Source organism: Sparus aurata, chromosome 15, assembly GCF_900880675.1.
Source record: "Sparus aurata chromosome 15, fSpaAur1.1, whole genome shotgun sequence".
NCBI classification, from domain to species: Eukaryota; Metazoa; Chordata; class Actinopteri; order Spariformes; family Sparidae; genus Sparus; species Sparus aurata.
The window spans coordinates 14981622-14993423 of record NC_044201.1 but is presented as its reverse complement, the minus strand read 5'-3'; the positions used below and the strand labels follow the sequence as shown (position 1 = coordinate 14993423).

The 11802-nt window shown below is 47.1% G+C and overlaps 2 protein-coding genes across 2 annotated transcripts in view; one reads left to right on the top strand and one right to left on the bottom strand.

Moving 5' to 3' along the window:
- The first annotated feature begins 4 nt into the window (after positions 1-4).
- On the top strand, positions 5-9251 carry eif3s6ip (eukaryotic translation initiation factor 3, subunit 6 interacting protein). Its single transcript, XM_030442555.1, has 15 exons — positions 5-177; positions 490-532; positions 735-945; positions 1074-1153; positions 5404-5465; positions 5577-5646; positions 5754-5827; positions 5921-6092; positions 6357-6511; positions 6634-6804; positions 7072-7205; positions 7850-8023; positions 8368-8557; positions 8832-8912; positions 9081-9251. Exons 1-15 carry the CDS (start codon positions 130-132, stop codon positions 9150-9152), a joined length of 1737 nt encoding a protein of 578 aa, XP_030298415.1. The 5' UTR covers positions 5-129; the 3' UTR covers positions 9153-9251.
- Positions 9252-9673: 422 nt separating this feature from the next.
- Positions 9674-11802, bottom strand: part of cdh23 (cadherin-related 23) — a 187034-nt gene continuing 184905 nt past the window's right edge. Inside the window, 1 exon segment of the mRNA XM_030442554.1 lies at positions 9674-11521. Within this exon segment, the coding sequence (XP_030298414.1) occupies positions 11186-11521 (336 nt within the window). The 3' untranslated portion in view covers positions 9674-11185.

The window sequence follows — 11802 nt, the reverse complement described above, 5'->3', positions numbered from 1 at the left end:
TACTCGGACGTCACATCTCCTTCTTTCCGCTTCCGGCCGTCTCTCCAGCACCAGCTGCGTGGTTTAGCGGCTTTAGCTAGCCGAGCACACATTCTGCTTTTTCACTCAAGTATCTTACGACTGTAGAATATGAGTACTACCATGCCGTACCAGGAAGAAGAAGAAACTACCACTGCTGTCAGTTTGTATAAGATTTACGCGCCCTTTCACTATAATGATAACAATGACGCGCTAGGTAGCTTTAGCCGGTCAGCTAGCTAGCTTTCTAGTTGCGATGAGCTAGCATGATTTTAATAATAGCCGAAGACTTGTTTCTTAGCAGAATGAAACCGCAACATCACAGTCTATATAGTGCCTAATTAACATTAAGTAGATTACTGAGATAGAGGATAACTGTTTAGGCAAAGTACGCTAACGTTGATGATCACTAGCTGATAAACAGATGTTATGTATTGGTAACAAATGTCTGTCTGCTCTGTTTCCTTTCAGTACGATCCTTACACCTACCCAAACGACTACGACCTGCACACCGGTTAGTATACACACATTTTTTTTAAATCTGTTTAATTAAATGTGTGTGATCACCTTTCATTTATTAACTCTTCGTGTTTACAGTCAGCCTATGATCCGTGATATGCAAAGTCAGGACACAAACCAACAGATTTAGACATCTGAAGTACATCTCATAGTGCTAAAGTATGTTAATTCCCCCTTATTCTTCCATTTGTGTGCAGGTGACCCAAAAGCAGACCTCGCCTATGAGAGGCAGTATGAGCAGCAGACCTACCACGTCATCCCAGAGGTGATCAAGAACTTCCTGCAGTATTTCCACAAAACCATCTCTGACCTGATCGACCAGAAGGTTTATGAGCTGCAGTCCAACCGTGTGTCCAGCGAGAGCATCGAGCAGAAGATCTATGAGATCCAGGACGTCTATGAGAACAGGTACCACTCAACTCTCTCTGTGTAAACTTCTCCCCATGGTAACGCTATTGCCTCCATTATCAGAGACATGAGATTTGTGTGTGTGTGTAAGATGAATGTCTTACCTTTCCTATCTTGTCCCCATTCAGCTGGAATAAGTTGACCGACCGCTTCTTTAAGACCTCTCCCTGGCCAGAAGCTGAGGGCATTGCATCACTTGTTGGTAACGGTGAGTGTATCTTCAATCATTTGATGTGGTTTATTAGATTTTTTTTCTTCTTGAATTGGTGACAGATGTGACAAAAGAAAAGCACATTTGTTCAATAGTTCTTTACTTACTTCTGTATTTCTCACAGAATGGCAGTGTAACTGGTCTGTAATACCCCTTTCACGCTGTAGAAAAAATCCCACTGGCTTTGGTCTTCAGTGGGAAAGGGTACAATAGGTATTCACTTGCAGGTGAAATAATTTTGCAGTAGTCGCAGGTATTCACTGACTCCAGCTTGGCAGAATATGGAAACATGACACCTGGCTGGATAAGCATCCATCCATCCATCCATCCATTTTCATCCGCTTATCCGGTGCCGGGTCGCGGGGGCAGCTGCCTGAGCAGGGACACCCAGACCTCCCTCTCCCCGGATACCGCCTCCAGCTCTTCCGGGAGGACCCCAAGGCGTTCCCAGGCCAGCTGGGCGACATAGTCACACCAGCGTGTCCTGGGTCTTCCTCGGGGTCTCCTCCCGGAGGGACATGCCAGGAACACCTCCCGAGGGAGGCGTCCCGGGGGCATCCGAAACAGATGCCCGAGCCACCTCAGCTGGCTCCTCTCGATGTGGAGGAGCAGCGGCTCTACTCTGAGCTCCTCCCGGGTGACAGAGCTCTTCACCCTATCTCTAAGGGAGCGCCCTGCCACCCTGCGGAGGAAACTCATTTCGGCCGCTTGTATCCGGGATCTTATTCTTTCGGTCATGACCCAAAGTTCATGGCCATAGGTGAGGGTCGGAACGTAGATTGACTGGTAAATCGAGAGCTTCGCCTTTCGGCTCAGCTCTCTCTTCACCACGACGGACCGATACAAAGACCGCATTACTGCGGCCGCTGCACCGATCCGTCTGTCAATCTCACGCTCCATCCTTCCCTCACTCGTGAACAAGACCCCAAGATACTTAAACTCCTCCACTTGAGGCAGGAACTCTCCTCCCACCTGGAGGGAGCAGGCCACCTTTTTCCGGTCGAGAACCATGGCCTCGGATTTGGAGGTGCTGATTCTCATCCCAGCCGCTTCGCACTCGGCTGCAAACCGCCCCAGGACATGCTGGAGGTCCCGGCTCGAAGGAGCCAACAAGACCACATCATCCGCGAAAAGCAGAGATGAGATCCATTGGCTCCCGAACCAGATCCCCTCCGGCCCGTGGCTGCGCCTAGAAATTCTGTCCATAAAAGTAATGAACAGAACCGGTGACAAAGGGCAGCCCTGCCGGAGTCCAACATGTACTGGGAACAGGTCTGACTTACTGCCGGCAATGCGAACCAAGCTCCTGCTCCGGCAGTACAGGGACCGTACGGCCCTTAACAGAGGGCCCCCGACCCCGTACTCCCGGAGCACCCCCCACAGTATGCCACGAGGGACACGGTCGAATGCCTTCTCCAAGTCCACAAAACACATGTGGACTGGTTGGGCAAACTCCCATGAACCCTCGAGCACCCTGCGGAGGGTATAGAGCTGGTCCAGTGTTCCACGGCCAGGACGGAAACCGCATTGTTCCTCCTGGATCCGAGGTTCGACTATCGGCCGAATTCTCCTCTCCAGTACCCTGGAATAGACTTTCCCGGGGAGGCTGAGGAGTGTGATCCCCCGATAGTTGGAACACACCCTCCGGTCCCCCTTTTTAAATAGGGGGACCACCACCCCGGTCTGCCAGTCCAGAGGCACTGTCCCCGACTGCCACGCGATGCTGCAGAGACGTGTCAGCCAAGACAGCCCCACAACATCCAGAGACTTGAGGTACTCAGGGCGGATCTCATCCACCCCCGGTGCTTTGCCACTGAGGAGCTTACGGACTACCTCAGTGACTTCGGCTTGGGTGATGGATGGGTCAACCTCTGAGTCCCCAGCCTCTGCTTCCTCTATGGAAGGCGTGTCAGCGGGATTGAGGAGATCCTCGAAGTATTCCTTCCACCGCCCGACGATGTCCCCAGTCGAGGTCAACAGCTCCCCACCTCCACTGTAAACAGTGTTGGTGGAGGACTGCTTCCCCCTCCTGAGGCGCCGGATGGTTTGCCAGAATTTCTTCGAGGCCGACCGGTAGTCCTCCTCCATGGCCTCCCCGAACTCTTCCCAGACCCGAGTTTTTGCTTCCGAGACTGCCCGTGCTGCCGCACGCTTGGCCTGCCGGTACCCGTCAGCTGCCTCAGGAGTCCCCCGGGCCAGCCAGGCCCGGTAGGACTCCTTCTTCAGCTTGACAGCAACCCTTACTTCCGGGGTCCACCACCGGGTTCGGGGATTGCCGCCGCGACAGGCACCGGAGACCTTACGGCCACAGCTCCGGACAGCCGCGTCAACAATGGAGGTGGAGAACATGGTCCATTCGGACTCAATGTCCCCAGCCTCCCTCGGGATCTGGTCAAAGCTCTCCCGGAGGTGGGAGTTAAAGATCTCCCTGGCAGAGGGTTCTGCCAGACGTTCCCAGCAGACCCTCACGATACGTTTGGGTCTGCCAGGTCTGTCCAGCTTCCTCCCCCGCCAGCGGATCCAACTCACCACCAGGTGGTGATCAGTTGACAGCTCAGCCCCTCTCTTCACCCGAGTGTCCAAGACATACGGCCGGAGGTCAGATGACACGACCACAAAGTCGATCATTGATCTCCGGCCTAGGGTGTCCTGGTGCCACGTGCACATATGGACACCCTTATGCTTGAACATGGTGTTCGTTATGGACAAACTGTGACTAGCACAGAAGTCCAGTAACAAAGCACCACTCGGGTTCAGATCGGGGAGGCCGTTCCTCCCAATCACTCCCCTCCAGGTAACACTGTCATCGCCCACGTGGGCGTTGAAGTCCCCCAGGAGAACGACGGAGTCCCCGGTTGGAGCACTCTCCAGTACCCCTCCCAGGGACTCCAAGAAGGCCGGGTACTCTGCACCGCTGTTCGGCCCATAAGCCGAGACAACGGTGAGAGCCCTATCCCCGACCCGAAGGCGCAGGGAAACGACCCTCTCGTTCACCGGGGAGAACTCCAACACATGGCGGCTGAGCTGGGGGGCTATAAGCAAGCCCACACCAGCTCGCCGCCTCTCGCCGCGGGCAACTCCAGAGTAGAAGAGAGTCCAGCCTCTCTCAAGGAGTTGGGTTCCAGAGCCCAGGCCGTGCGTGGAGGTGAGCCCGACTATTTCTAGCCGGTACCGCTCAACCTCCCGCACCAGCTCAGGCTCTTTCCCCCCCAGTGAGGTGACATTCCATGTCCCCATGGCTAGAGTCACCATCCGGGGATTGGGCCGCCGGGGCCCCCGCCCACGACCGCCACCCATATCCCTCTGCACCGGCCCCGTCTGAACCCTCCCGCGAGTGGTGAGCCCACGGGAGGGCGGGCCCACGTTGCTCGTTCGGGCTGCGCCCGGCCGGGTCCCGTGGGCAGAGACCCGGCCACCAGGCGCTCGCCTGCGAGCCCCAACCCCAGGCCTGGCTCCAGGGTGGGGCCCCGGTGACGCCGATCCGGGCGACGTGCACGTCCTTGGTCTTGTTTTATTCATCAGGGGCGAGTGAACCGATCTTAGTCTGACCCGTCACCTAGGACCTGTTTGCCTTGGGAGACCCTACCAGGGGCATTAAGCCCCGGACAACATAGCTCCTAGGATCATTCGGGTGCTCAAACCCCTCCACCACGATAAGGTGCCGGTTCAAGGAGGAGCTGCTAAGCAAAGCAAATTTTTATAATCCCGTTTTCTGATGCGATACTGTGATGCGCGTTGAGGCCAAGGACACTGCTTTGTTAGTACTCATCCATCTGTCTCTGAGAGACCGGAGTAAAAGATTACCACTGTAACATTGTCACTGGCGTCTATGTTCGCTCCACTGTTTCTACTTGCGATTGTGTGCTCTCCTGTTTTCTGGCGCTTTTCTGACATCAAATTTTACGCATAAGAAAACTATCCTAGAACTTTAAACTCGTCTCCTGGCTATGGGAGAGGAGTCAAATACCTATTTTAATGTTGATCACAGATGATGACATTCTCTAGGTCATAGAAAGTTTAAAAACAAAAAATGGGTGACTTTTGATATGCCTGGATAAAGTAAAATGTGGGAAATACTGAAAGCTGACACTTGTTTGTGTCATTGCACAAGTAGTTCAAATGGCAAGATATGTATGTGGTTATAAATTATGAACTTTGTTACCTAAAATTGTGTAATCTACTGGTGACTGAGCTGCCTGTGTAGTCAAGAATGTTTGATGTCATTGTTCCCTTGTAATCTCCTGCAGATGCTGTGTTCCTCATCCTCTATAAGGAACTGTACTACAGACACATCTACGCTAAAGTCAGCGTGAGTAACTCTAAGAACACTCATCAGTCTCTATCGATTACTGAGGAACCTGCAGAATGTGTGGAAACATTTCCAGTATTTTGTTGTAAATATTGTTTTCTTGATAATCAGGGTGGACCAACTCTGGACCAGAGGTTTGAGTCGTACTACAACTACTGCAACCTCTTCAACTACATTCTCAGTAAGTCATTGAATGTTCTCTATATTCTTCTCTCACCTGTATTTTTCAGTGTTGAGTTACCGCTGATGAAAGACTAGTGATGTGAGAATGTTTATGATTGTAAACAGATGCTGATGGCCCCGCCCCTCTGGAGCTGCCAAACCAGTGGCTGTGGGACATCATTGATGAGTTCATCTACCAGGTACAGTGCGTTATAATCTTGTACTATCCTATACGAAAATGACGTTTAAATACTGTCAGTACAGTAATGGGAATTACTCTCTTTCCTCTCCAGTTCCAGTCCTTCAGTCAGTACCGCTGTAAGACGGCCAAAAAGTCTGAGGAGGAGATCGAGTTCTTGAGGAATAACCCAAAGATCTGGAATGTCCACAGTGTCCTTAACGTTCTCCACTCCCTTGTGGACAAGAGCAACATTAACCGCCAGCTTGAGGTCTACACCAGCGGAGGTAGGGGAGATGATTTTGGAGATAATTGTTGATGGTAATAAAATAAAGGGACCCTTAATGACTAAACTGGAATAATAACAATTGGAATTAAATAAATTTAGTTCCTTGTTAAAGTTTCCAAAATAAGGTGCAGTTTAGATTCTTTGTAGATTTATAATCCTGTAAAACCTTTCCTGGTGAGAAAGTAACCTCAACATGTAGCCTTGAGTGTATTGAGCTCAGGTGTTATAACATGCTAACATGCTATTTGGTGGCATGTTGCAGGAGACCCAGAGAGCGTGGCTGGGGAATATGGGCGCCACTCCCTGTACAAGATGTTGGGTTACTTCAGTTTGGTGGGACTCTTGAGGCTTCACTCACTGCTTGGTGATTATTACCAGGCCATCAAAGTCCTGGAGAACATTGAGCTCAACAAGAAGGTATGGCCTTAATGCTGCCTTGATGCATTTTCTCGCTAGTCACTTGATTTTAAGCTGCATCTCGTTGTTTTTCTTCTGTTTAGTCCACACACATGAATCTGTGTTTGTTTCCTGTCTTCCAGAGTATGTACTCTCGTGTCCCCGAGTGCCAGATCACTACCTATTACTATGTAGGTTTCGCCTACTTGATGATGAGACGTTACCAGGATGCCATTCGAGTCTTTGCCAATATCCTGCTCTACATCCAGAGGACAAGAAACATGTTCCAGAGGTCAACATACAAATATGAGATGGTCAGTCCTAGCAGCGCTTCTTAAATTATTTTGGAGGGTTTTTTTGTTTTTTCACTCCGGCTACGGATTCTCTTACCTACCTCCATACTCAACATGTACAGATGTGAATTTGTTCAGACTGATATTACAATGTTTGGACTGGTTGATGTACTAATTTCTTTGACGAATGAGTAATGTATATCAGACATGTTCATTCAGACATTCTTTGACATTATCAAAAAATTTCCTCTTTGAGACAGATTTAATTCAACTCATATGATTTCTTAGATCAACAAACAAAATGAGCAGATGCATGGCCTGCTGGCCATCGCTCTCACCATGTACCCGATGCGCATCGACGAGAGTATCCACACCCAGCTGAGGGAGAAGTATGGAGACAAGATGCTGAGGATGCAGAAAGGGTAAGAAAGAAACTTGTGCTGGAACAACTGCATGTTGGATCAGGTATTTGTTTTGCTTTTAGGGGTGGTTAATCGGCCCAATTTCCCGATTCGATTCGATTACGATTATTAAGGTCTCGATTCGATTACAAATCAATTTTCGATTATTAACGATTATTGATCTTCCATTTAACATCAGTCAGCTGCTGAATTATTTTACTTATCTTGGGAGTAACACCTCACAGCACCTTCAATATTGTATAGTGTAACTGTAATATCAAAAATATTATTTTTTAATTTGTTTTAAATGTAGTGTTTCACTGTTTTTTGAAACACTACATTTTTTTGAAACACCACATTTTTTTTTTTTTTAATCGATTTTTGGAAATTTTATAATCGAATCATAATCGTCAATATTATAATCGCGATTAATCAATAATCGATTTTCTTCACCACCCCTATTTGCTATATTATTGTTTTTATTGCAATGATTTCTTTTTGTGTGTATTCCAGTACCAAACACCTTTTATTCTTTACTGTAATGTTATGGTACTGTTACATACAATTTACCTTATATAACAGTACCATACAAGGCCATGTAATGCACTGTTAGTAGGTTTGGTGGCCAGCAGCAGTAATGACACATGTTGCCTTCTCCATCTCAGAGACCTGCAGGTGTTTGAAGAGCTGTTCAGCTTCGCCTGTCCCAAGTTCCTGTCACCGGTGGTGCCAAACTACGACAACGTCCACCCCAACTACCACAAAGAGCCTTTCCAGCAGCAGCTGAAGGTCTTTGCAGAGGAGGTGCAGCAGCAGGCCCAGCTCTCCACCATACGCAGGTAGAACACGTCAACTTGTGTGTAGCATATTTAAAAGGGCACCCAGGATTTTCTGGTGATTTTTGAATAGTATGGCACATTGCAGCATTGTTGTGTTACCGCCAGCTATAGATGAGTGGAACAGGAAATTGCTCATGGAAAAAACGCTCCTTATTGCTACTACAGGTGTAAAACTCCACAGGAAACCTTTAATGTTTCGGTAATTGAAGTATTTTTACTTTCATGTTGGAAGTGTATTGAGTACTTTTTTAAAACTCATGTGCCTTTCAGAAACACTTGTTGACCCAGGTATGGTTGGAGAGTGTCTACACGTATGTCATCTAACTCACAATATATCCTCACAGCTTCCTGAAACTGTACACCACCATGCCAGTAGCCAAGCTGGCAGGGTTCCTGGACATGAGTGAGCAGGAGTTCCGTATTCAGCTGCTCGTCTTCAAACACAAGATGAAGAACCTGGTGTGGACCAGTGGCATCTCTGCTTTGGATGGAGAGTTCCAGTCTGCTTCTGAGGTTGACTTTTACATCGACAAGGTGTGTTGATGTCTGTTTGATGAAAGGGATGTATTTTACCTTTCTATATTGTCACATACAGTAGTGCAAATAGTATGTCACAGGGACAGACAAACCATAGGGAGTGCATCTGCCATCACCGCTCTTTGTTTGGTTAAAAAGATGGATTCAGATAAAACCTGTTTTATTGTAGGTGATGATTCACATGTGAAATATTAATGGTGGGTGTTGATACTGCTCACTGTTCCTTGTCTCGGAATGTTTGATGAGCCTTTCGTCTGTCACACTCCCGCAGGACATGATCCACATTGCCGACACTAAAGTTGCTCGTCGGTACGGAGACTTTTTCATCAGACAGATCCACAAGTTTGAGGAGGTGAGTAGTGATTTCTCATGACACGTGACAACAGAAATAACTTTTTCTAACTTAAAAGTATTGTCTCTGATATTTGTATGGAAAAGCTGTCTTGTGAACAGATTTGCTTTGAATATAGAAACATCTTTTGCGTCACAGACTGAAAAGAATTGGTTTGTCTCTCTACAGTTGAACAGGACACTGAAGAAAATGCCAGCCAGCACCACCACTGCAGCATCTGGGACTGCCACAAGCCGATGAGTCTGAGTCCTCCCTCAAGTTTTTTGACGGCTATTATTGACAAAAGCTTTTCTATGTGACCTGGTAATAATAAACGGATGGAGTGGTGCGCTAAAAGTCTTGATTCTGTTTTCTCATTGCTTGGTCAAATGTTTACTCCTAACAACCACTAGATGGCAGTATTTACCAAACTGTGGCATTGCCTCAGTTGCAGTTTTGAAAAAAATGTATTATGTATATACATGGTGAAGGAAATGACACGTATAGACGTGCAAAGGCACAACACCCACGTTGTTACTGTTTTTTTGTTGTTGAATTGCCAGTTATATTTTTGTCTGTTCATTGTACCTGCGAGTTTGATAGATATCAACCTTGAGATAGTCGGTGCAGGACAAATATTTAGTGTTATGGGTCATTAGGGTTTCTCAGATTCCCAGACTGTTCTTGATGTCTACCTGCCTCTTTTTAATATCCTGTTGAAGCAGTCGCCATGTTGTTCTTGGCTGCTCTTCCTCATAATCATCCCATTGACTGAGGTCAGAGGCTGTTGCATATTTCTTTTATTATCACAGATCATCCAACATTTCCCAACACAGATCTCAGGACTGGTGACAATAATGACAAAGAAATAAAAACGTACAAAATGGGAATATAAAAATTAATCTTAAAAACACACCACTCATCAGAAACAGCGTCAGTTGTCATACAAAGGAAAACAGAACAACATATGTCACCATAGCACGATATACACATACTCCAAACATCCAAAATGATTCCCTACCTATTTTGGTAAGCCAGCATTTTTCTTCAAAAATATCTTTTAATTCCATCACATTTTCTATAAAATAAAAAAATAAAGCAAACAGCGCTCATTCAGAGCATAACTCTTTTAGTCCCGCGGGTGGCAGTGTGAAGTCTCTGTGGGCACAATGCCATCTTAACGTTTATAAAAAGTGGATAATTCATCTTTTTAAAATTCCATCTATAAGTCTTTGACTGCCTTTAATATAAATTTCTCATAAAAGATGCAAAGTTTTCTTTTTTTCATGTGGCTCCAGTCTTTGACTATGTCATCCTTTTTCCTTTTTCATCACTTGAGAAGACATTCAGTTATTATTGAGGAGTCTCCTTCTGCGTGACCGCCTCAGTCCATGCTTAGGATGAAGAGCTGGTCCAGGGCATGAATGTTCAGTGTTGCCCTGCAGACTGGGAGTGTTTCATCTTTTTGCCATTTATCCATAGAAGCTTTTTCATGAAACAGTTACTTTAACAATTGCACAATGGCGAGGGCTCCTCTTGCCCTCGGTGTCAGGTGAAAAGTCCGCTCGACAAGCATCACTGGGGAAAATATCTGAAGTGTTCTTTTCTGCAATAAATGTCCATCTATAATTTCCAAACACCAAAATGAAGCTATTATCTGAAAGAGAAAGTCATTGTGTTCCAGCCCCACTCCACCTCTGATTGCATTGTCTTGAAAAAAGGAAAAAATACCAGAACATGATAAGGAATTGTGTCATTTTCTCAAAGTCCTATTCATGGCCATCCGCTGGTCTGAGTGTGTGTTGCTTCATCTTTTTTTAGTGTGTGCATTTGTGTTTGTGTGAGTGTATGCAGTCCAGGTATGACTTCAAAAGGATACGCGAGAATGAGGTACCTTCTGACAATTATAAGGTCACGGTTCAAGCTTCTCCAATGTGGAGGCTTAGTCTCTCCTCCACTCAGCTCTTTGGATGAAAGTCGATGACACCAGTTGGTTTTGTCTCGGTGAAGACAAGTGCCCTGCATTTGATTTTTCATTCCCTAAAGGTCAACTGAATTAACCCTCTCTTGAAGAACCTACTGTGAGACCTTCAACATAAGATCCACTCAAACCAACCCAATGGTGAGTAAGTCCTCTTGCAGGCTGTCTCACTGATGCACTGAGGTTGGCAGATGGGGTTCCCTAGACTACACACACTCCTCCTCCAGTCCTCCCCATTCTCAGGGTGGTAGCGTGGAGGCACATGGACACACACGAGTCATGGTTGCGCTCAGACCAGCGAGGCCTCGGCTAGTCATAACTCTGTGATCTCCAGGGGACTCTCTGACAGAGTGTCCCCGTCCTTGTGACGGTGCATCGGGGTGGACTTGGCCGACTCTGTGCGGGCGTTGCGCTCAGAATAAAGCCCCCCTTCACCATTGAGCGCCTCCAGAGAACGTGCCAGGGCGCGCTGGTCGTCTTCTGGCAGGCTGTTGAGGTCAGAGGTCAAAAGGGTCCCTGTGCTGCCATGGACCACATGAACACCTTCGGGACCCTTTAACTCCACAGGAAGCTTGTGCTTGAAGCGCAGAGTGCCACGACCTCCGCCCAGACGCTCGTCATCATCCTCGTCCAGGTCACTCTGGATCAGCTGTTGAAGGATGACAGGAGAGGAGAGGGAGGGGATGAATTATGAGATAAGAACGATCAAAGCTGCTGATTAATAACATGTCAATACAAGACATCAGTATAACAACAATATGGCAGCTTTGTAAGTGAAAGCTTTGGTAAGAAGTAAACCAGTGTAAGGAGGGAAATTAGTAGATACCTCTCTGTAAAAGAAAGAAAGCTGAAAATGAAATGGGATAATAGATCAGCAGAGAAAACTGATTTCATACCAGATCTGGTTTAAATACTTGCAAACAATTTTGA